Raw genomic sequence first — 25,960 nt, 5'->3', positions numbered from 1 at the left:
CATTCTCACCGGCAATCATTTTCCATCACTTTCTGAAGCAGTTTAATGTTTGCATCTGGCTCCAAAGCTATGTCTGCCACATAGTCAAGATCAATTCAAATAATATAAAGAATGATAAACTGCAGTGTTAACTTGTGCTACATATTATGTATCACTTCATCTTTCCCCAAATCTTGTTAGAATCACCCAGGGAAAATGACTGTGCATAGCTATAAATGACGAATTTCTCCTCTTCTTTTCCATTAGGCTCTGTGCAAGGACAACATCTACAAAGCCCTGCAGTTCTTTGCAAAGGGATATGGGAAAAACAATGAGCCCCTGAGAGGATACTTTCTCACTTTTGTTATAGCCATGGCGTTCATTCTTATTGGTTTGTAGTTTTCTTGTTCTTACTGAAAGCCAAAGAATTCTGATTACTCATAGGGTTTTCTTTTGAGCTTGAGACATTACCTGTTTTATGTTTAATACCCCATTTGGGAATACTGGAGTCTGTCTAAGAAGGAAATGAGAAATCCTGTGTGTGGAGGGCCTTTGAGGACTTGAGGTGGGCTTTGGACTTTAATCTCTTCTTTGAATCTGAATGTGGGAAATCCATCCAACCAAATGCAACCGAAGCCTTCCTCCAACCCACCCAATATTGTCTAATCCCACAGTGTCCCCCAGCTGCCACCTGTCTTTACATCTCCTGACAGCCAGCAGGAGAGTTGAAGTGTCTGTTCTCAAAATGTGGTCTGTTGACCACCTGTGTCAGAATGAAAATCACCTGTGGGTTTGTTAAAGTGCAGATTCGTTAGGCCCAAAGCCAGAGTTAGAATCTCTGGTTATAAGGAATCTGATTCTTACAAGTTCCTGAAATTCACAGAACACTAAGGTTTGAGAACCACTTACCTTAGCTCTTTCTCCTTAAGCAATAATCTCGGCTCCTTCTCCCTAAGCAATATAGAAATAGCTACACAATCTTGGAGAGGCACATGTATCACAGTTAGCCTGCACATTCCTCACTCCTCCTTAGGGTACCACAATTGTGGGTGAGCCTATTAGAGGAAAAGAAGCAAAAGGCGAGGATGATGGTAACTATGCATAGACAGGCAGAGCCAGATTCAGCAGTGGTGCCAAACAATGGGGGCTCCTCATCACATAAACTCAGGAAGTGACTCTCTATATCTACACATAATCACTCTTTTGTTTATTTTTTTAAAATCTGTTTGTTACATTTTAAAAAATTAAGTAAAAAAGTGATTATGTGTAGATATGTTTCAATTGTGGAATTTAAACTTTAAGACTTCAAATTATTGTCCTAGACTGCATTTAAGTGATCAAATAGCCCAAAATTTTAAAAATCGTATAAATTAAATAATACTCTCAAAGGTCACTCTTTCAGAACGCTGTAGATTAGCTTTGTGGCGCCAGCTTCGTGGCAGCTATTTTTGCCTACTTTCTTGCTGGCATCCATGTTCTAGAGTCACACCCAGCTGCCACCTACATTGCATCACTGAGGTTGATAGCTGTCTGATCTTCAGATAAATGAGAATGTCTCTAAATTATTTTTATATCATATAGTAAACAACCCAGCTAGGATTCAACCATATTGGACATTTAGATACTGAGGTAAAACTTTTTTTGGCAAACCTTGAGAGGTAGAATTCTCTAGAGATGTAGAAAAGTACAAATGACTAACAAAAATTCTTAAAGTCAGAGAGAGCAAGCCGGGTATATGCAGAGATGTATCCAATTAGATGGTTCTGGTGCACTGGTATTTAACTAACCTGTCACCCTGCAGAACCTTTTGATTGTATACAAAGCAGATAAAGAACACCATGCTTGGTACCTCTGAAATAGCTACAGGGGAGTTTGTCATCTGCTTGGTCTCCAAATACTCTATCCACTTCCACTCGAATCTTCTATAGGTAGAGGTCTTGATTGTCTATATTTTTTGATTGGTAAGTTTTCTCGTTTCTTACTTTATAGAAACCCTGGCTGAAAATATATTTGTAAATGAGTGCAGCCCCAAAGAAAAATCACTAACTTCTTAAACTTTGCCAAATGCTAACTATGCTTTCAATTTCCAAATAAAGTCAAGCTTCCAGGCTATTAACAGCTGTTCAGCCCCTGGTCTCATCACTCATATGTACATACTCAATTCTGCTTCGTTCACAGCGGAACTGAATACCATTGCTCCCATCATCTCCAACTTTTTCCTGGCCTCATATGCACTTATTAATTTTTCCTGCTTTCATGCCTCTTATGCCAAATCTCCAGGTAAGTTGACTTTTCAAAGCTAAAATAAACCTAAGCAAACAGTTTGTCTCAATAAAATGAAATAAGTCAGTGAAAAGTGCCTGATCTGTGTTTATATGTTTCCTTATATCCTAGTGGGTGGCGTAATTCACTGTATTTTGGTAAGCTGGGGGATGACTTCTGAAATAGAAAAAGAATCATTTGAGCAATGGCCTTTTTGACCAACCATAAAGTCAATTTTCTCCTGCAGCAATAAATTATTCATTGCAAGAGAAACCACATTTATTTCAGCAATAGAAAAACACCACTATTTATTTCCAGGATGAAAGTGACCACAGAAGTGGAATGAATGTATGTATTTGCAACTTCCTTACTATCAATTTGTTTTCTGCCCATGGTGCAGAAGACAAGGATGAGTAGTTCCCAAAATTACCTGCTGAGTGCAGTCAGTGCAGATTCACACTGAAGCTGGTGACAGCCCTACACTCCTCACACTGTTGTTTAAAGTGGTGCAAAATTTCACACCAAAGAACCTTCCCCTATCTTTGTCACCCCTCACCTCTTCTTTGCTTCCACTGGACAATTAGAAGAAATTTAAATTTTCTTCTGCCTTTCCACCAGATAAAGAGACTTGTCTTTATCAACCCTCAGAAAGTTCTTCACTACAAGGACTTTTATCAAGGATATAAACACATCTTCACTTTATTAGGGTCTGCCAGGAAAGGAACTCAAACCTCCTTTGGAAAACCTGCTGCAAATATGACAAAATATAGATGGAAGGAGAGCCTCATCCACTCAAGGCCACTAGGCTCCAGAAGATAACTGAAGAATTTTTGTCTCTGTTTTGTTGCCTTGTTTTAAATAGAGAACGGAAGGTTCTAGTCAGTGAATACAGCAGATCATAGAAATGTGTGCTGCCATACCATGTTGCGTTCATTTTTAAAAAACAAAGTGAAGTAACTGAGGTTGGCAGGGGTAAGAGTGGAAGGGAAGGAGGAAAAGAGGAAGAGAGAAAAAGAGGAAAAATAGAAACGCACAGAAACACACACACACACACACACACACACACACACACACACACACACACACACACACACACACACAGAGTCAGACAGAGAAAAATAAAGGCATTTCCAGTGATGTTCTTGAAGTGCTATTTCCATCTTGTGGCCACTCTGGAAATTGCTCTTGAAGACGGAAAGTTCTGTTGTATTTTGGCAACTCCAAATTTAAAATATGCTTTACCCATAGACCAAATGTGCCGTTCAAATCAGAGCTTCTTTATCCTGACCATACTGTCTCCCAGCTTCTTTCATTTCAGGGAACTAATAGAACATGGAAACCCCCATGCATATATGAATGGTGAGAAATATTTTCTTTGCAAAATGCATGATAAATTAATGCATCAGGTTTAAGAAGCCATTACAGAAAAATTTCTCCCTCTTTTGCCATAGATTATTATTGCTGAAAGGGCAAGCACGATCCTCTTAGAGTAAAAGAAGAGCTAGCACGAAGTCAGTGGATTGACTTTTGATGACTGCTCTGCCTTCCCCATGGGAACAATAAGCCTGTTGTCTTAACCTTCTCTTTCTTGAGCCACCAAGGTGTTCATCCCCCAAGCACCCCACCCCCACCCTGCTACTCCCCACTCTTTCCATCTCTCCTGCCTCCTTTCAACTCTTGATGGCATAGATATCAGATGCTTAGGGATTCATTGTTTGGGAAGACATCCTGGCATGCAGGAAGTGCAGAGGGGCTATGATTGACACATTTTCTACATTTCACAGCTGTCTTATTTGGTGTCATTACACCTTCACAGGCCAGGGACCAAGATCACAGAAAACAAATAATAGAGTTAGGAACTTGACCTAAAAGTTCTGATTTTTATGCTAGGAAAAAAAACATGTTACCTACAGTCTAATAATACACAGTGGGATGATGGTGATAGTGTGGAAGTTTTTCTTGGGCACATAGATTTTTTTTAAATTTCAGGATGGAGACCTGCATACGGTATTTACAACATGTGGGTATCTCTTTTTGGAGCTATTCTGTGCTGTGCAGTCATGTTTGTCATCAACTGGTGGGCAGCTGTCATCACCTATGTCATTGAGTTCTTCCTCTATATCTATGTGACTTACAAGAAGCCAGGTAAGATAAGATGGATTGTATTGCAGGGGGTTTCCTAAGAACTCTCTAACTATCCATTCACTCAACAGATGTTTATTTGGCAGCTTCTGTGTGTTTAGGTGTGCCATGTGTATGGTGGATATTAATAATATAATGTAATATGATACAATAGTTAAACTCGTTGAGCACCTTAAATGTACTCATTTAATCCTCACAATAGTGCTGTATATTAGGTACTATTAGTCCTATTTTACAGATGAAGAAACTGGAGTTCAAAGAGATGACCACTCGCTGAGGTAACCGTCAGGATGGGATGGAGCTGATATTTTAACTAGAGTGTGTATGATGCCAAACCCCACAAGCTGTCCACTATATCACCTTCTAAAGTCCTGATAAATGAGATATAGTCCCTGTCCTCAAGAAGCACAGTCTTACGCGTAAGCAATTAACTATACTACAATATAGCAAGCACCGTGAGAGTGACATGAACAAGTTACTGAGAAAAGGAGAAGAAATGACTAACTGTGAGTAGAGATGTACAAGAAACTTCCCTGGGCTTCCCCAGTGGTGCAGTGGTTAAGAATCCGCCTGCCAATGCAGGTGACACGGGTTCGAGTCCTGGTCCGGGAAGATCCCACAGGCCGCGGAGCAACTAAGCCCGTATACCACAACTACTGAGCCTGCGCTCTAGAGCCCACGAGCCACAACTACTGAGCCCGCTCGCCACAACTATGGAAGCCCGCGCGCCTAGAGCCCGTGCTTTGCAACAAGAGAAGCCACCACAATGAGAAGCCTGCACACTGCAACGAAGAGCAGCCCCCGCTCGCCACAACTAGAGAAAGCCCACGTGCAGCAACGAAGACCCAACATAGCCAAAAAAAGTAAAAATAAAGTGAATAAATTTATAAAAGAAAAGAAAAGAAAACCTCCCTGGTTCATGGCTTTTATTCCCAGGGTCAAGCACTCAGTAGGCACTTATAAATATTTGTTGAATGAACACATAAACTACTTTAAAAAAAAAAAAGGCAAGAGACTAGGATTGGTTAATCAGATAGAGCCAGGGAAGTTTATTCTAGGCAGAAGAAAAAGTGTGAGTGAAGTTAGGAAGCATGCAAGTATGTGGCATATTTAGGAAGCTCCAAGGACTTTAGCAAGATGGAGTCCTTGGGTGCTGAGGAGAAGGGTCCTGAAGGTGAGCCTGGAAGGGTAGGTTGGGCCAGATAAACAAACTTAAGTGTCATGCTAAAGAATCTGGAGCAGTAAGAAGCTGCCACAGATCATTCATTTGGATCTGAACTTTGGCTGTTACCTCTAGAACCAGTGAGAAGGATGGATTGAAGCTGGGAGAGGCTAGAGATTAAGGAGTGCAGTACTCAGAGGTCCAGTCTCAGGGGCCAGACAGGCCCTGAGCCATCCTCACACTCTCCTTACCATTACTCCACAAGTAAAATAGAGAAGGTAGTAACCACTTTGGAGGGTGTGCTTTTGTTGCTTTTCTTTATCACTTTATCCATTTTTTTTTTTTTTTTTTTTGTGGTATGCGGGCCTCCCTCCGCTGGGGCCCCTCCCGCTGCGGAGCACAGGCTCCGGACGCGCAGGCCCAGCGGCCACGGCTCACGGGCCCAGCCGCCCCGCGGCACGTGGGATCCTCCCAGACCGGGGCGCGAACCCGGTCCCCCTGCATCGGCAGGCGGACGCGCAACCACCGCGCCACCAGGGAAGCCCCTATCCATTTTTAACATCAGGTGTAATTTATGTATGGTAATATTAACCCCCTTTAGATGTACAGTCTGTAAGTTGTAACAAACTTACCCAGTCTTGTAACCAACACCACAATCAAGATAGAGGACATTTCCGTCATTGCTAAAAGATTCTGCGCAATCTCTTCCCCCCAACTTAGCCCCTAGCAACAACTTTTCTGATTTCTGTTCCTATAGCTTTGTCTTTTCCAGAGTATTATGCAGAACCATATAAAATAGTGTGTAGCCTTTGTGTATGCTTTCTTTCACTTAACATGAGGTTTTTAGATTCATTCATGTTGCTGCAGGTAAAAGTAGTTTGTTCCTTTTTGTTGTTGAGTAGTATTCCATTGTATGACTATATCTCAAATTTTTAAAGAATGTATTCACCTTTGATGGACCTTTGGGTTGTTTCCAGCTTGGGGTGATTATATCTAAAACTGCTATAAACGTTCACACACAGGGCTTTAGGTGGACATGTTTTCGTTTCTCTAGGAGTGGGATTTATGATTTTATAATAAGTGTACACATAACTTTATAAGAAACTGCCAAACTGTCTTCCAAAGTAGCAGTATCATTTTCCATTCCTAACAGCAGTGAATGGAAGTCCTAGTTGCTCTGCATCCTTGGCAGCACTTATTACTGTCAGTTGACTTTTTTTTTTAAAAAACATTCTAATTGGTGTGGTTTGGTCTGCATTTTCCCGATGACTAATGATGTCAAACATCTTATTTGCCATCCACATATCTTCTTTTGTCAAGTGTCTGTTTAAATCTTTTGCCCATTTTTTGAGTTGTTTGTTCTCTTATTATTCAGTTGTAAGACCTCTTTATATATTCTAGATGCAAATCCTTTAGCAGTACATGTTTTGCAAATGTTTTCTGCAGGTCTGTGACTTGTTTTTTCATTTTCCTTACAGTTTTTTTTGAAGAGCAGACATTCTTAATTCTTATAAAGTCTAATTTATCATGTTTTTTTTTATGGTTGGGCTTTTTGCTTCTAATCTATCTTTCCCTAATCCAAGGTTACAAACTTCTTCTGAAAGTTTTAATGCTTTAAATTTTTAATTTATGTCTCATCCATTTTGAGTTAATTTTTGTATATGATGTGAGGAATGGCTCAAGGCCGATTTTTTTTGCATATAAATATCCAATTGATTAATAGGGTTTTTAAAAGAATGAAATAACCTAAGGTATGCTAAATGCCCAGTGCATAGTCAACACAATCAATATTAATCTTCTTTATCTCCAGATAATTATATCTCATCATTTTCCTGGCTATTCTGAGCAAGACTGGGGAGATGGCTCTGTCTGCCATCTGGGATGAATCTGTACATTCCCATCAGGGACTTCTTATAAAATTTAAAGGATCCATCTAATATTTAATTTTTTTTATTTAAGTCAGGACATGGCAGTGCTTACCTCCCTTATTATGAAGATTAGGTTTTAAAATATCAAATTAAAATGCTTGCTAAAGATTGACCCTCTTCATGGACATCTGGAAGTAAGAATTCCCAAGCTATTCAGTTTTATTATTCAAATATAAAGATTGCTGCACACTGTCTATGTATGCAGAAATGCCTCTTTTCTTTTCAGTTTAAGAATTTGTGAAGACCTCTTGAATTTACTCAGGGGCTGACCATTTTCCCAAATCTATCTGCCTGCAATGTGGTTATAACACAGCCTATCCTACCGAGTAAGGTTTCTTGGGCTGCAGCTCTAAAGTCTGATCCTTAGCTGGAAAGAGAGGTCTCACTTCTAAGAATTCACAAAGTGTTCATAGAAGGACACACTGCTCTTTCTAGGAAATACTACATTATGTTTTCTCTTATTTGGGCATTCGTCACTGCTGACATAGCCAAGGAAAATCATAGAAGGGAATGGCTTATAAAAATATCCATAGTATATAGAGGGAAGCTGGGTGCATTTATGCCAGATTTCTCCTTCGTCCACAGATGTGAACTGGGGCTCCTCCACACAGGCTCTTTCCTACGTGAGTGCTTTAGACAATGCTCTGGAACTAACTACAGTGGAAGACCATGTGAAAAATTTCAGGTAAAACTGGCTTCTCAGGCATCCTGGTGTCATTTCACATTAGAGTAGTTTTCCTCTATGAGAGACCAATGCACTAGTAGTTACACGCTTTATGGATATATTCTAAGATAGGCAGTCTTACAAAACTGCCACATTTTCATGACAGCACCTCCTATGAATGAGTGCTTCTTTTCTTCTCCTCTGAGCTATGCCCACCCCCAGCTATAATCTCTCATAGCGCTGGCTGTCACCTTCCATGAACAGATAGAGAGGGGATCTCAGTGACATGATTTCAGAGAGATGTCCCCAAATCCCTACACACATTAATCATTGTTGCTGTCTCCATTCAGCTTAAGGCTTTGTGGCTTACTGAATTCCCTTAGGAGAAGTTACACTCTAAGTTCTTTATTAGTTATATCTTATTTTGAATGGAACCTCAAACCACAAGCTTTGAAAGGAGGGTGAAGGAAAATAACATGAAAATACTGGTTGGAGAAGGACAGGTTGTATTGGGGATTTGGGATAGGGTATTGTCCAGAGGAAAAAGACAGGGGGAACCCAAGACTACCTTTTCCTTACTTTACATTTTTACTGTCACTAACTAAACTAAGAATACAAAGATGGCAAGATTCGCAGGAAGTCATGATGATTCAAGACTTCTAGTGAGAAACCCAAGAAATAGGAGAGCAGTTGTCCCATTCTGCCAAGCTTTCTATACCAGCCCGTTCCATTGGGGTGGTTCTGGGCTCACAGGCTTCTTGCCATGGCCAGTTCTCACATCTTCTCTTCTCCACTTCCAGGCCCCAGTGCATTGTCTTAACAGGGGGACCCATGACAAGACCTGCTCTCTTGGATATAACTCACGCCTTTACCAAGAACAGTGGCCTTTGCATCTGCTGTGAAGTCTTTGTGGTAAGAGCCACTTCATCCCCTGAAGGTGCTTTTTCCTCCCTGCTCACTTGTGTTCTTTCAGATGACCCTAACAGGTACACACAGTGATAGGAGAATGGCAAGGCAGTTTGGACAAGGACGCTTTTCCTTGATCCATATAGCAAGGACTAGCAAGGGCCCATGATCCTGAATTTAAATGAGTGGATAAAATGTGTTTCAGATTTCACAAGAGACCAACCAAAAGTGATAAATATTTCTAAATGATGGCCTTTGAGTTAAGAAAAAGAGAATTGGCTCAGAAATAAAATGAAAATATTTGGGGTGATAACTGTCCCCAGAAATATGAAAGCATAGAATGAGCCAGAGAGCACTATTATATAGATTAACTGATGAGGAGAGAGCCAGACGGAATGGCCTTAAATGAAAGCATGTAGAATTTAGATGAAATATTTGGATAAACTTGATGACACTACAGATATCTAGGGAGTTAAACCAAGTTTTCCATGCCTTCGATAAATATTCAGAGCTGAATGAGTTCCATTTTTGTTCAGGAAGTATGTGGTAGACTAATGATAACTTATTCGTGGTTTTCCCAGGAGGTATTCAAAGTAGATGCTAAACATTTAAACATAATTATTGACCAATCACCAATCTATAAAGTGAGGAGAAAACATTAAAATTATAACAAAATAATAAGTCTAAATTCTCCAAACCAGCTACTTCTACTTGTATTCGCAGTGTGCTCTCACGTGCTCTCTGTCTGTGTGTATGTGTCTCCCTGTTTCTCTCTCATGCACACATACCACTCAAAATCCTCAACAGTGCCAGTGTATTATTATCGTACTTACCTATTCTTCAAAGTATTTTCCTACAGTTTTTCTTATTTCAATCTACATAACAGTCTAGTGAGGCAGAGAGGAAAAGAAGCCCTGTTCTCACTATACTGATTAGAAAAGCGAGATTCAGGAAAATTAAATTATGCACAGGGTCACATGACAAGAAAGTGGCAGAGCCAGCATATTGGTCCAAGTCACCCAATTGTGCTCTGTATTACAGCATGAGGAGAAAGCCTTAGCAGACTTGTATCCCTGAGAGTGCTGTTAGAATCAGATACCACTCCCTAAACTTCCAATACCTGCCGGGGAATAGGGCTGTCAGGAAGCTGCGTAACCCTGGGGCCAGCCGACTGTGCAATGATGCAGGGGTTAATTCACCACATGTCATCATGACCAGCACTTAAGCATCTTTTTACACTTGGCAATACTCTAAATACAATATGAAGCAAGCTGGTCATATTCTCTTTCCTCTAAGTGCTTATATGATAGTAACTCAAACAATATAACTCAATGTAATAATCCCGTAGGGGGTAGAGGGAATCCTACTGACTACATAAGATTGACAGGTTAAGTAATGACCAACAGTGACTCTAGAGGATTTTTAAAAATCTTATCAAGCACGCTTCTCTCATCTTTGGTGCCCTGGATTAGTGGATTTCATTTTGGCCAATAAAATACAGGAGCCAGTTTTGATGGAATAAGCAGTTTGGGGGGTTTTTCTTCTCTAGCAATTTAGAGAAAACTTAGTTTAGCAGGCAATAAAATATCTTTAGGACAGGAGAAATGAACTTGAAGTATAAACAGTCATATATTAGCAAGGGAGAAAGGTCTTTTTATAGAGATATTACTTTAAATTAACCCTTGGCTGCTTTAACTATAATAAAACAGTATGATTCTGAAATATCATTTCATGTGAAATAGGTACTTAGGTCTGTATCTCTAATGGCCCTGGTTGTTTGACATGTATATTGGACCACTTTATACATCACTGTTGCTGGACCCTCTGAGTAAGGCCCAAGAGCCTTGCTCCCAGGTGCTGAGGTTCTCTTGCGGAGAGAAAATAGTTACTGTATCAGTTAATGACTTTCCAGTTAGCTACTCTCTGTGAGCTCCTGGGGTTGCAGATGCTGTCAGCATTTTTCAACTCCATGCTCAGTTGTCAATCATCTTTGCAAAGAAACAGATGGAAGGGGATGTAGCGGAAGTTGACCTACCATTAAATTTTTTTTCCCAAAAGCATAGTGGTTGGTGATTAGGCCAACCTTGTGGCAAAGGTTAAATGGTAACAATGATGTTGAGAGATAACAATTTAATTTTTAACTCTAGGAAGCTCATGCTCATGGACTTTTGAGACACACAGTCAAGTTCTGAATCACTGTTTTGCCACCTATTAGCTATGAGTCCCTCGGGCCCATAATTTAGTCTCCCTATGCCTCAATTTTCTCAGGTATATATAAAATGGGCATGATAATGATGATGATGATGATGATATGATGATGATAGCACCTACGTTTGTTACAGAGTTGTGAGAAATCTGTAAGATAAGCTTTCTAGTAGTCAGCTCAGAGTCTGTCAAATAGTAAATGCTCAATTAATTTTAGTTGTTACTGGTAATTTTCTTTTTCTTGTGTGCCTCACTCCTCTCACCATATGAAGACTAGGAGTAGGATTCCATCTTCTAGCATCCCCTCATATTTCTGAGCATAACCAAGTTCAGTGGGTTCAGCAACAGGCAAATATTAAGTCAAGGGTTGTGATCTCCACCAATTCTACCCTATGTACCGTGGCTTAAAAAACACTGCCTTTCTTTGTCAGTTAGCTTCCTCACTTATTCATAGTAGCTGGAGAGATAGTAAAACCAATCATTGCAGATTACTTAGTTTGGACTTATGTACCCTTAATTCTCTGGGTATACTATATTCAGTTCTAAAAATATTACACTGTCAGCTCATCAAGTGAAAAGGCATCGTGCTTCAGCAGTCACTCACTCATATACTTCTCAGTTTTGCATTTAAAGGAAGGCTCTTTTTTTTTTTTTTTTTTTATTAAAACAAATATACTTTAAAGATGGAAAGGTGGCCCAATTGATCTGGGATTTAAAATGCCAATCAGATAAAGTCATTATTGCCAGAAAATGCAACACTTACTTCCTTTCTAAATTTTGTCTTAAAACTGAAAAAGGCTTTCAAGTTTACAGTGGCATCTTTTATTAAATACATTGTGTTGTATTGGCTGAAAATTAAAGATTTTTTTTTAGGTTGCTTTTATTTTTTATTTTGAAGCGTTAAGAAAAATATTAGGTTGAATCATGTGAAATTTACATTTTTGGATGTCAAAAGCTGTTGAATATTGGCAATTTCATATGAGAAAACTATAGTCAATAAAACAACACCCATTTTCTACTTCTCCTAATTAACAACAGTTAGCATTTTTTCTTAGATGCTTCCACTCACTTTTTAAATGAAATAAACCATTGCACATCAAGCTAAAGTCCCCTTTATAGCTGCTCAGCCCCAGGGATCTCTCTGTCTCCAAAGGCAATGTTATCTGAGTTTGATTGATTTTCTTCTAGTCATTTCACCTATGTGTGCCAAGATGTAGATCTATTTTGATTAATGTTTTCCTACTCATTAATATTCTTTAAACCTTGATTGTCCTGTTCTCCCCTCTCACTGTAAAGAAGAAAAGGAATAACTTTTGACCAGCTTCCTCATATAGATTCCCTTTTAACAAGATATCACCCTGTTACCCTTTCTCTCTCTCTCTCTCTCTCTTTTTTGGAACATTTACAAAATATCTTAATAAAACCTAAAACTCTCTTTGAATTCAAAGAATCTCTTAAGAAAATTAGAAAATTCAGGTAAGACAACCAACTTTTAACTCTACGGCTTATGGAGGGCAGTTCAAGCATAGATAACCCAGGGAAAATTAAAATTTCCCATTTTTTTTCTATTGTCATCCTTCTTTTAATCTCAACTTTCACCTCCATCTAGAAGAAAATGCTTTTTTTAGATGAATTTATTCTTTTACAGTCATTAAGTCTCTGTCATGATGTTAATAAAATAATGACATGACAAAACACGGGAAGAATGAAGTGACCTATGACTGGGCACTAGGATGCATGGTGAGATGAAATATGCACCAAATCGGAAAAGGAAAAATTTTCTTTCCCACAGTTCCAACCAGAGAGGCAAGGAAGGCAAAGACAGAGCAATAAGCCTCTTAATGTTTTAAAATATAAGAGCTGGAAGGAACACTGCATTTGGCCCAAATTCCTCTATTTGATCCCAATAATACTGGAAATCCTTTGCAAATTCTTTTTCATAATATTCATTTATTTGAAGTAGTGTCACATCAGTTTCTTCTCCAGACTAAATAATTAGAATTCCTGTACCCCTTTCTCAATCAATGTCAAAGTTATAATATATACAAAACTTTTAGAGCTTCTTTGTTCAAATCCTGAATTAATTTATATACTCATATTTTGGATACTAACTGAGCTAATCTCTAATATTTGAATTGGGGGTTAAATTCATTTTTGTGACTATGACGTATTTGAATGTTGAATAATTATATTCCAGTGTGTCTTCCCTTTCTGTTAGCTTTTCCCATACTACATTTGTATTGTAGCCTTGCCTCACATTAATAAGCGTGCTACAAGGATACTATAATTGTTTTTAGCCAGGAGAGATTCTACATGAAATATTTTTATGACTTCTCAATATGGCAAATTTAGGCATTAAAATAAATCTCTGTCACAATTAATGTGTAATTTGGATTTTTGTAATACTAATAGATATATATTAGACTATATTTATTTAAATACATGCCAGTTTCCCCAGGGGTTCTAAGTCATTGTGGTACAACTCAATATACTCATAGTCTGATACCTTTCCTAGCTGTTGGTTATTCTTCCATGTCATGGCTGTTGTTAACCATTCAGCTTTGTTGAATAAAATATTTCTTCTTTCTTTTGCAATTGATGGTGTCTAGGATGACCAAGAAGGACTAGTGGTTGAAATGCATTGACAGTTAGAACCCTGAGCAAAATCTGATCTATAATGACATATGTTTCCTCAGGCTAGGTCTTCTGGTTTAATAACTATCCTTCCTATGCCTTTACCTTCTCCATCTTCATTGGAGGTTCTTATTTTTTAACTGTAATGTAAGTTATCCAAACTGTTTTGATATGTTGGTAAGTTCTAGAAAATATTCTGGTAAAAATAAGTACAAAAAAGAATCCAACCCAATTTAAATAGAATGTTAAAATGGAAGTGACCCCAGAGAATACTAGTGTTGTATAACAGACATATAATATGTGCCACAAATGTAATTTAAAATTTTCCAGCAGCCAATTAAAAAAAGTAAAAAGAAACAGGTAAATGCAATGCATCCAGATTATTATCATTTCAATATACAATCAGTATAAAAGTATTAATGAGATATTTTACATTCTTTTTTCTCATACTAAGGCTTCAAAGTCCAGTTTTTGTTTTACATTTCCAGTACCTCTCTGTATGGACTAGCCACATTTCAAATGCTCAATATCAACATGTGCAAAAGGGCTAATCATACTGGACAGTGATGGCCTAGACAATTTTCTTATTCTTATAAATGTAGAGCCCACATTGAGAGAAAACAGATGGCATACCCAGGGTATCAGCTAGACAGTGCCAAGAGCCAGATCTAAACCCTACACTCTAGCTCCCAGTTGAGCACTCTTTCAGCTCTGTTGTAGAACAGACACAGTGGTGGAATAAGGTCTGGGACTTCAACAAGATTGTGAGCACTCTTTTATTATAATAAAAATCAGCTTTGGATGAGCACTTACTATATTCCAGACATCATACTAGGTAGTTTATCATGACTGCTTGAGATGACCTTGCAGGATAGCTATTTGATCCCTGTTTCCAGAATAACTTATCAAAGCTCAGACATCATTAACTACCTCCAAAGTGGCCAAACTTAGAACCCAGTTCTGTCTGACCACAAAACCTGATATCTTTTTCATACACGCCACGCCCCTTCTCTCCAATCCAAGACTCTCTAAGACTACAACTCCAAGCATGATCTGAGGACGAGCAGCATCTGTGGCATCTGGGCGTCTGTTAGAAATGCAGAACCTCAAACCCCATATTCCAGTCCTGCTCACTGCCTTTTACCAAGATCTGAGGTGGTTAGTAAGAGATCTAAGACAATTCAATAAAAGACCAAATCTCTCTACGAATTGAAAGAATTTTCCAGGAAAATAGTAGATTTGTACCTGTGTCAGGCACATGGTAGATAATCAGAAATACCTTTGGGATTGATGTGAAACATGCAAAGAAGAGCGCTAGCTTGGACATTTAAGGAAGGAGAAAGAGGAACAGAAATTTTAATTAAAATGAGCTTCCAGAACTCAAATCTTTAAATTATAAAATGCTTCATCTACCACCGCAACACCTGCCTCCTTCTCTCTTAATCTGTTCTTCCTATGCCATAGGTATGTGAATTTCTAATCCCACCGACTTCATTGAGTAGTGGGAAATGTTAACTCAGATAGGAGTATGTCAACATTACACAGGGAAAAGTGGTACAAAGGTGTCTTCACCATACACAAAAAGCAATGAATGGGCCTAATAGAATTGTCAAGATGTGGTAGTTCCTGCCAGGATTTGCAACTCACCATATTTTGGCTCCCAAGAGTGCTGTCTCATTTCTTGAAACTGGGCTCTAGCTGAGATTTCCTTGGTGTTCCTAAATGTGGCTCTTGCTATTGAGTTGCAGGTTGATTGTGAATTTATCCTGAACTTCTTCAATCACATTTTCAGTATTTTTCTCATGTGCCATGATGCCCTCAGCTCTTTCTTTCGACATGAGGCAGTTAATTAAGTAGGTGCTAATACATCTAGACATTCTGAATGGAAATTGAAAAATGTGAGCAACCCAGGTCCTCTCCAGAAGGTTGAATTTCTGTGAATCCTGTTTAGTGAGGTGTTTTCCCCTCTTTCCCATATCTTAACTCAATGGGGCATTGCTGGCTATTTTTGTCCTTTAGAAAACAGCAGTGTGATGTATAATAGCAGGGCTTCTAACCAATATTTGATTGTCGTACAGGGACCGCGCAAGCTGTGTGTTAAAGAGATGAACAGTGGCATGGCAAAAAAGCAGGCCTGGCTTATAAAAAACAAAATCAAGGCTTTTTATGCAGCAGTGGCAGCAGATTGTTTCAGGGATGGTGTCCGAAGTCTCCTTCAGGTAAGGCTGGCATTGAGGGAATGAGTACAGAGGCAAAAGACAATTAGCACTCCGTTTTAATGAAGCTCCCAAACGGAATGGCTCCAGTTAGGCAGACTAGCATCAGAGATCAATGCAGATGGTTAAGGAATTCATTTTGAATTCCTGGGGATAGGCAAAGCTAAAACAGAAGCAGAGAGGTTCTATTACAATGAACTATGAGTGATTCACTGGAAATGGAAAATGAGGTTGCCTTTGGCCAACAGCATATACTCTGTCCCCATACTTATTGAAATGCAAATTTGTTCTGATCGTTGACGACATTCAAGATCCTATTAAAACTTCAAACTATTTTTACATCTCCTACTGAATATAGCAATGCTCAAGTCAGGCATTCTTTTCCTTTTTTCTTTTGCAAATGGTGTGAGGGCAGCTGCAAGACTGGACTAAATAAATTCCTGGTGATTCTGGGCATAAAATCTCCCTCTCCTCCTAAATTATTTCCAGAATGTTAAATAAAATGTAATAGTATCTGTGGTTCAACACTAAAGCCCACAGTCCTTCCATCTTTTCTCCCTTATTCTTTCCTTTTTCCTCACCTTCTATAATAAATATATAGTCTTTCCCTAGTGCTGATTTTCATAATGTAGAGTGCCAGGGAATCCGAAAACAATCCACGAGAAACTCAGAATTATAGGGCTTGGCTTTCTAATAGTTTGGGCTTTAGTATGGTTGGAAAAACCTGATTTTACATGTACTAAATGATGTATTTAGCTTTTAGAACTGCCACCTACAAGAGTGTCAAAATTCAGGATTGCTTCCAGGTAACTGATGGCTTATACAGGCAAGAAAGAAAACATGTTGATCAAATTGTAATATTTTGGAGAGTAAGAGTATTTGACGCATTTCTGTCTGCAGAGAAACCATTTCTGAAAGATCTAGTACCCCCATGAGTCTCTTTTCATCTGTTTTTAATTTGATAAACCACAGAAAGAGGTGTCATTGCAAGATGCTGATTTTTCTTTCAGTAGTGAGTTACTTTTCAGTAGCTCTTTGGTTAAATACGTTGGGAAGGCTACACATTTAATGTAAAATTATCATGTAAGATTAGTAAAATAATAAATTTCAACTAGGAATGAGAGGACAGACACAAAATAAGAAGAGGGAGTGAAAGGACATTGGTATGGAAAACAATTCATATGCTAATCCAGAAGAAATTGTAAAAAATTTCGACAGTGCATAAAGCTTGTTCACCTGACTTTCTTCAAAGAAAAATGGTGGAGTACAGAGGGGTCATGACAAAAAGGGCAGGACAGAGTGGCATTAAAGGGAAGCACTGACAGCTACAGCATTTTGATAAAGAAATTATGGTATGAATGACCACATCCCCAAATTGTAGTCATGGAAAAGGCTACATCCATACTGCCGTGTATCTGCCAGGGGCCAGATGACAGCTCTAAGGGGCTGTTCTGCTACCTGTACATTTCTAAGGGCAATACACCAAATGTGGTGGAGGCAAAGTTTATTTCAGGAAACCTCCTCCATTAATGCCTATCTCTTTCCACTTGCTACTGTCCCCTCTAAAATACCCCCCTCTGATCATTCGTTTCACTCTTCCCATAACCCATAATTTTGGGTTATCCAAAATTACAGAAATTACAGAATATCCTTCCTTCACTTCCACTGCTCTCCTTACCTTTACTTGGCAACATCTAACAAACCTGCAAGATCCAGAACAAATGCCACCTCTCCCATGAAACCATTCATGAATCCTTAGCTGGAATTCAAATTTTCTTCCTTTATGCTTCCATATGATTTCCTACTGCATTTGCACTTGAATTATAATTATTATATATCTCATCACCTCAACATTATTCTAAGCTCCTTCAGGCCAAAGAATATGCCTCACTACTCTCTCACAGCACCTAACACAGCACTTTGCAATTAACAGGTGCTCAGTAATATTGCCGGATTAAATTTAATTAACTGGAAGCCGTATTCTGTCATCTAATGGGGGGAATGAAACTTCTGATATGGAAGATGGCTATTCATGATACTGTCACTTAAGAGATTTAGGTCCTGCAAACATAGTTCAGTTATTCTTCAATAAATAATGTAAGTAGAAGTTTCAGCAATCCTTCTATATAAAAATTTTCCAAACATGGATATTATTGCTAATGACATTATGGATATAGCAGGCGGAAATGAGCTTTGAACCACTAAGTTACAACACGCATGCCAACAGATAAGCCGACCCTCACTTGATTTTAAATTATTGAACCATTTTAATGAGTGTATCAGAAGAAATGAAAATGACTGCTAATTTAGAAAAGCTTCATTTCTGTCATCTAAAATCCATTTATGGCTGAGATGATTTAGAACTAATCTTTTTATTTTATGCTTGAGTACAGGCATGAAGGAAGGACATGCACTAAAATGTAATCTAATCTTCAGAATCTTCAGAACATTACTTCAGTGCTCTTTTGGACATTATTTTTCATTTGCAGTGGTAGTTTTCTGGCCTGGTAAGGATTGCCCATGTGTTTATCTCCTCTGTTTAGGCCTCAGGCTTAGGAAGAATGAAACCAAACACTCTGGTGATTGGATATAAAAAAAACTGGAGGAAGGCTCCCCTGACAGAGATTGAAAACTACGTGGGAATCATACAGTAAGTGATGGCTTTCAAGACGTGCTCTTGTTTATATAGCACTAACCACGGCAGTACATAACTGACACTGTTGTACAGAAAAAACTGCCTGAGAAGAAGACATTCCCCTGGTACTCTGAATTCTTTACCAAAGTGAGAAAACACTGCCAATATAATAGAACTTGAGGGAATCATAGCATCAGAGGAGGCAGGGTTGGGGAAATTTGGTGTCAAAGAAAAAGGTAACTATTAAGAGTTTCAATCTTAAAACCTATTTATAAGAGCAAAAGCAAAGGACAGCTAGGTAAGGAAGGAATTGTTCTTTCAAAACACTTGGATCTTTGGTTGACTGGTGTGCTCAATTCAGTCATTGTCTTATCCTGAGCCTTGGATAATAAGTTCACTACCCCAGAGCCTCAGCTCTCCCTTTGCTGATGTAGCAGTGTTGGTTTATAGACAAAAAGTGAGTTTTAAAAGGTATGTGACATCTAATATCTAAAAATTGAAGAAGTCTTGGGAAAGGGATAATAATGATAATCCTTAAAAGACTAGCCGGTGCCAGGCTAATGTCCTTAACGTGAAGGACATTAATTAATTCTCACAAGAAGCGTTTGAAGTAAGTACTTCAAATGGGAAGTACTGTTCCCATTTTTAAAGTAGAGACAATGCAGAAAATGACAGTTTTATAAGTGACAAAGCTGGAATTCTGACCCAGGACCAACTGAATTCAAAGTTTAAACTAATGATCCCAATGCTGTGTGACCTCCAAAAGTATATATATACATATATATACAGAGAGTATTACCTGGCTTGGTTCCTTCATACATATATATACAGAGAGTATTACCTGGCTTGGTTCCTTCTTTTGAGTAAAGAGAAAACAAATTCTACACATACAGAGAAGCTCAGGGTGTCCTCAGTGACCATTCTAGAAAATTGAGCCTTTCTTCCAGGCTTGAACATACTTAACCAGCTTTGTCTCAAGGGGGGCAATGTTAGCTACCCCTAATAGCCGTCTTTTGTGTCAACAGCTCTGAAAATGGAAAAGATTTCCTCTGTCTGGGTTCTGACTTCGCTCTGATTTCATACCACAGGGTGGAGCACATGCTGAGAGGTCTGGCCGCACTTAGAAGTCCATAATACACAGGAAAGAAATCCTCATCCCTGCCAAGCAAGCATATACACAGTGCTCCTTACACTAGGATCTGTCCTCCGGCCCCTGCTAGAATGAGCATCACATTTACCACAACTGGGGGGAGATTTAGGGAACATAACAAAAGTATTCTAATATTAGTCCGATTAGAAAGAAGCATTAAGAAAATAATTTTCATCTTCTGAAATTATATGCATTACTGACCAAACAAACATCCACTTAACAGTCCTCTTAACCTGGGGAACCTGCGTATTACATGTGTCCTCCTGAATTGTGTTCCCTAAACATAGAAAGGCTGTGGGTGCCGCGTGCTGGTACCTGAACTTCCCGCTGCTGCTCGAAGTTCAGCAGGTTAAGGCCAACCCAGGTGATCAGGGACAGAATTCTGCCAGGCTTAGCAAACAGCGTTTTGATATATTTTAAATCACAGTCAGTTGCTGACTAGACATTCTTAGAAATGGATTTTAGATCCACACTGTCATCCAGATTCCTCAGTAAAATGTTGCCCTCACCTTTGGGAACAAAAGAGGGTGGAGCAAATAGGAAGAAGTGTGTGAATCTTCAAAGAGTCCATCAGTTGATACAAAATTATCTGAGTTCATCTTCCAAACTCCCTACCATCCAAAACATTCTAAAAATTCAAAGGACCAAAATAATCAAACCCAGTAATATCAAGCTGAGGAGATTTCGGGCTTTTATACCAAATTAATGATTGGTCTTCTTGGTAATAAAGTTCAGTGTTAAGGTGGATCAAATTTGTAATAGTATAAAACTTAGCTGGTTTGGTGAAGTTAAATGACTTTATTACGACAGCACTGGGGTCAATACAGAAGGCTGACAATCAGACATCCATGTTGTATTTTCCTTTCTAACTTTTTCGTTCTGTTCTGTTTTATGATGTAAAGCACAGTATTATTATTAACATAAAGGGGTATCACTACAATAGTACAATATTTTACCATTTTTCTTTGACTAAAAGATTTTAAATTTCTGTAATATTCTGAAGTATGGTTTAATTTTAATTAAAATAATTGTATTAGTTTCCATGGGCTGCCATAAAAAATTACCTCAAACTTAATGACTTAAAACAACACAAATGTGTTAGCTTACAAATACATAGGTTAAAAGTCTGAGACTCAGAAAGAGAAAGACAAATACCATATGACATCACTTATATGTGGAATCTAAAATATGATACAAATGAATGTATTTACAAAACAGACAGACTCATGGACTTAGAAAACAAACATAGGTTTACCAAAGGGGAAAGGGGGTGAAGGAGGGATAAATTAGGATTTTGGTACTAGTAGATACAAACTACTGTTTATAAAATAGATAAACAACAAGGTCCTACTGGATAGCACAGGGAACTATATTCAATATCCTCTAATAAACCTCTAATAAAATAATGGAAAATACACCAGAAACAAATAAAACATTGTAAATCAACTATACTTCAATTTTAAAAAAAAGCTCAGACACTAACTTCCTGAGCTGGAATCAAGGTGTGGGCTGAGCTGTTTTCCCTTCTGGAGGCTCTAGGAGAGAATTCCTGGGCTTGCCTTTTCTAAGTTCTAGAGGCTGCCCACTGCTCATGGCCCCTGCCTCCATCTGCAAAGCTCCTGATGGGTCAAGTCCCTCTCATACCACATTATTCTGACCTCCTCTTCTGCCTCCCAATTTCACTTTTAAGGACTCTTGTGATTACACCGGGCCCACCCACATTATCCAGGATAGTCTCCCCATCTCATGGTCCTTAATCTAATCACACCTGCAAAGTCCTTTTTGCCATGTAAAGTAACATATTCATAGGTTCTAGGGATTAGAATGTGGATGCCTTTGGGGATCCACCATTATTCTGCCTAACGCAGAATCCAGATATTTTTTGTGGAACACACTGTCTACTTTTTATAATCAAGGACACCTCAAACAAGATTTATCAGAAATTTACCTTGTGGCACTTTTGCTAGAATGGATCTATTTTTTTTAAGTGAAGTTCACTTACGGTTCCAATTTTGAATGGATATTCATATTATACTCAACTTATTTATACCACTATTTGAAAATTCAGGTTTACTTTGGCTAGAGACTTGTTTGCATATCGTGAGACAATCACAAACTGCATTGTTTCTGGGGAAGGACAACTGAACGGAAAGGTTCCTTGGGCTTCATTCAATCCATAAACGATTGAACAAAGGAACTCCCAAGGAGAATATTTCAAATGAACTCAAAGTACTAATCAATTTGCCCAATATTTAAGGGCAAAGAAAAAATGTTCTGCGAGAACACAGTTAAAAGAGCAAGGCTTTCTTTCCCTTCTAGATAATCTAATTCCATTGGGTTGAGTTTAGAGAAGGCACAACTGCCAATTTCAACAGGATAGAGTTGCCATGAAAAAGTGTTGCTTCAAATGGTCTCTCCAAAGTTAATGATAAAAGTTCCCTAGAGGAACTGGAGACATTTTTAACTGGGAACTTGATGTCCAAAATGTTGTAGGATTCCTCCTCAATGGGTAAGAGGTTTGACTGATAATTTCAAAGGCTCTTTGCAGCCTTGAAACTTCTGTTCTAAATATTTCAGCAATTGTTTTGTTTACATTAGAAAACAATCAAGTATTTTAAATAATCAAAATTCTAATCTTAATCAAAATTCTAGTTGATAGTATTGTTTGAATAAGAGTTAGTTACCTTTACTCAAAATACATTTTTAAAAGACATCAAGGGAAAACAAACAGAAAAGGCTATCAGCTCCTGGCTATGTTTGAAAGTGAATTTTTGGAGTTTAATTACATTAAAATCCTAGAAGCAAGTTAAGTATTAGTCCAAATCTTGAGGATTAAAGGAGTCATTTAAATCACTAACCATTTTGCTTCCACTTTCAGTGATGCGTTTGATTTTGAGATTGGTGTTGTCATAGTCAGAATCAGCCAAGGGTTTGACATCTCCCAGGTTCTTCAGGTGCAAGGTATGTATTTTCTTTATTTAACCAATAAATATTCATTGAGCACCTACTCCCTGCCTGGCATTGTTCTAGGTTCTGGGGATAGCACAGTACCCAATACAGACAAAACCCCTAACAGTGCAGCTCACGTTCTTGTGCTGACACGAGGTGTGTACACTTTCCCCGTGTTTTCCTCATTGCTAATGCAAGTGGCCTTTGTCCTGCTAACCAAAAATATAGAATAATTCAGGGCAGATATCAATTATTCTTCTCGTCACAAAACCACAAAGCTAGCATCACTAAAAATAAATACCTTTGGTAAAGTAAACTGCCAAATTGATTTTTGCAAGATGTTTCAGAAAATGAAGATTGTTTCCTCAGAAAACCATATATTTTAAGAGTCTATGATCTGGTTTGCAGCTAAGATGGAAATGAGCCTGAATGTATCATGCTGTGAATCACCAATCTAAGTCAGAGGCAGGAATGCTAATTCAGTTTAGTGATGCTGCTTTTTCCCTGTAGAGGATTCCATATACTACTTGTTTAGTCTTAGAGTTTAAACACATCCTCTCGTGTATGGAGTGAAGGACACACCTAAAGAGTCCCTAAAATATTAAGATAGAACTCTAATCCATTACTTATCTCTTTAGCTAAACTTCACAATAGAGTCCACTGACAAGATGACACTAAAACAAAAGGTACCTCTTGTGTACCAGGCATGGTGTACATGTCAGCACTGGGTAGACTAAGACTAATAAGAGTCTGTAATCTCAAGACACTCACAGCCCCATGATGAAAATGGGTGTACTGTTAGTGTGATAATAGGGTATTATGGGAAAGAGAAAAGGGGCACTTAACTACAAAAGGCTTCCTGGAGGAAATTACCTTTGATTTTAGATCTAGTGGATGAATAGGAGTTAGCCAGGCAATGTTGGGAGAGAGAAAAATGAGAGTTTGAGCAAAAGCATTCCTGGCAAAGAGGAGAGCATTAGCAAAGATGTGAAGACTCAGGAATATGGAGGAATGGGGTATATGGGCAACCGAAAGCAGATTCGTGTAACTGAAGTGAAAAGTATGGGGCTTCCCTGGTGGCGCAGAGGTTAAGAATCCGCCTGCCAATGCAGGGGACACGGGTTCCAGCCCTGGTCCGGGAAGCCCCCTTTAAAAAAAAAAAAAAAGTATGAAGCAGACAATAGTGAAATATGAAGCTGCTGATATAAGATCCTGATTTTAAAAGGCTCATTTGTCACATTAAAAATTGTGGGCCATATTCTATAGACCATGAGGAACTGCTGAAGAGATTTAAGTGAGGGAATAATATGGTGAAATTTGAGTTTTAGAGCTCATACTTTCATTTACATGAGGCACAGATGTGAAGAGGACTAGAATAGAGACAGAAACACAAATCAAAAAGATTTTTGTAATAATCAAAGCCAGAGAAGGTGACAGCCTGGACTAGAGCAGCCTCTCTCAGGGGATGGAGAAAAAAGGACAGAGTACTTTGGAGGTACAAAGAGCAGCATTTTAGGTTTGATAGGATGTGTGGGATATGGGAAAGGGAGGAGTGAAAAAATATTCCCTGGCTGACAATGAACGGTGGTGCTACCAATGGAAATGGGAAACACAAGAGGAAGAGCAGGTTTAATGAAGAGATGTCTGGTTCAGTTTTAAACAAGATCCTGTGGGAAATCCTACCAGAATTGTCCAACAGGCATTTAGACAGTCCTGGTCTTAAAGGAGAAATCTGAGCTGGAGAGGTCGATTTAGATGTTTTGGGTCAAACTGTGTCCTCCAGAATTCGTATGTTGTGGTCCTAACCTCAGAACGTGACTGTATTTAGAGACAGGGCCTTTAAAGAAGTAAGTACGGTAAAATGAGTTCAGTAGGTTTGGTCCTAATCCCATATGAATGGAGTCCTTATGAAAAGAGGAGACAGGACACAGACAAGCACAGAGGAAAGATCATGTGAAGACAAAGGGAGAAGATGGCCATCTACAAAGCAAGGAGAGAGGCCTCAGAATGGAACCAACCCTGCCAACACCTTGACAGTGGACTTCTAGTCTCCAGAACTGCAAGAAAATAAATTTTTGTTGTGTTCTGTCCAGTCTATGGTATGTGTTATGACAGCCCCACCAAATTAATACAAGAGACATCATAATTAAGGTGAAAATTGAAACTGTGACACTGGAAAATATAACCCCAAAAGTGTGTATAGTCAAGAGCCCCAAGGCACAGGAAAAGGGTCCCCAAGGAGGAGCAGGGAAGGAGTGGCCAGAAAAGTAAAGGAACCAGGAGTCTGTGTTGTCATGGAAGTCTTGGGAGCAGAGTGCTCAGAATGACGAGAATCATCATTATCGTCAAATACAGCAAAAAATACCAGTAAAATTGCTAATGAAATATAACTGACATGGCACAGATAATCTTAGAACAATTTCTGTAGAGCAGTGTTGACAGAATCCAGAAGGCAGTAGGTTAAGGAGAGAATATGTGACGATGAGGCAGAGAATGTGGATGTGGCCCACCATATGAGAAGTCTGGAAGTTAAAGAGAGGAATGAGGTTGAGGAGGGTTACTACAGGGAGACCTACAGACCTTAGAATGGGAGAAAGGCTTGTCTCCAGGCTGAAAAAGATGGGCTCAAGAGAGTAGGAGAGATTGAAGATGAGGGTAAAGAAAGAGATGACCATGCAGTAAGATCTTGGAGGAACAGGAAGAATCCAGGGAAGGGCATGAATGAAAGAGTTGGCCTAACACAGAAGAAATATGCTTCATCTTCTAAAATTAGAGTAAAGAGGGGAGGATTGATGAAGAGATATGTGGATTTGTAAGAGTGGTAAATTGAGGAAGATCATGCACAATAGTCTCAATTCTATGTAATTGGAGCAATTTTGCTAGCTGTCCGCTTTTTCTCTAGCGGCACTTGGTCTCCAGGGTAAAGAGGACCAGGGTTGGGGGCTTCCCTGGTGGCGCAGTGGCTGGGAGTCTGCCTGCTGATGCAGGGGACACGGGTTCGTGCCCAGGTCCGGGAGGATCCCACATGTCGCGGAGCGGCTGGGCCCGTGAGCCATGGCCGCTGAGCCTGCGCGTCCGGAGCCTGCGCTCCGCAACGGGAGAGGCCACAACAGTGAGAGGCCCGCGTA

General features: G+C 39.0%; 1 protein-coding gene and 1 long non-coding RNA gene across 2 annotated transcripts in view; one reads left to right on the top strand and one right to left on the bottom strand.

Moving 5' to 3' along the window:
- LOC114487099 (uncharacterized) overlaps window positions 1-25,960 on the bottom strand; it is a 132,740-nt gene that overhangs the window by 58,569 nt on the left and 48,211 nt on the right. Inside the window, exon 4 of the long non-coding RNA XR_008618619.1 lies at window positions 889-1,034. This is a non-coding gene — a long non-coding RNA (uncharacterized lncRNA). The remainder of the gene's footprint in view (window positions 1-888; window positions 1,035-25,960) is intronic.
- The window catches only part of SLC12A1 (solute carrier family 12 member 1), a 92,585-nt gene that overhangs the window by 45,894 nt on the left and 20,731 nt on the right, over window positions 1-25,960 (top strand). The window contains exons 12-19 of the mRNA XM_024132919.2: window positions 247-370; window positions 2,158-2,259; window positions 4,231-4,386; window positions 8,059-8,158; window positions 8,938-9,049; window positions 15,961-16,101; window positions 18,642-18,748; window positions 22,762-22,844. Coding sequence (XP_023988687.1) covers window positions 247-370; window positions 2,158-2,259; window positions 4,231-4,386; window positions 8,059-8,158; window positions 8,938-9,049; window positions 15,961-16,101; window positions 18,642-18,748; window positions 22,762-22,844 — 925 coding nt within the window. The remainder of the gene's footprint in view (window positions 1-246; window positions 371-2,157; window positions 2,260-4,230; window positions 4,387-8,058; window positions 8,159-8,937; window positions 9,050-15,960; window positions 16,102-18,641; window positions 18,749-22,761; window positions 22,845-25,960) is intronic.

This window comes from Physeter macrocephalus, chromosome 11, assembly GCF_002837175.3.
Source record: "Physeter macrocephalus isolate SW-GA chromosome 11, ASM283717v5, whole genome shotgun sequence".
In the NCBI taxonomy this organism is placed as follows: domain Eukaryota; kingdom Metazoa; phylum Chordata; class Mammalia; order Artiodactyla; family Physeteridae; genus Physeter; species Physeter macrocephalus.
Note: the sequence above shows the minus strand (reverse complement) of the source record. Positions and strands in the feature narration are given on the sequence as shown.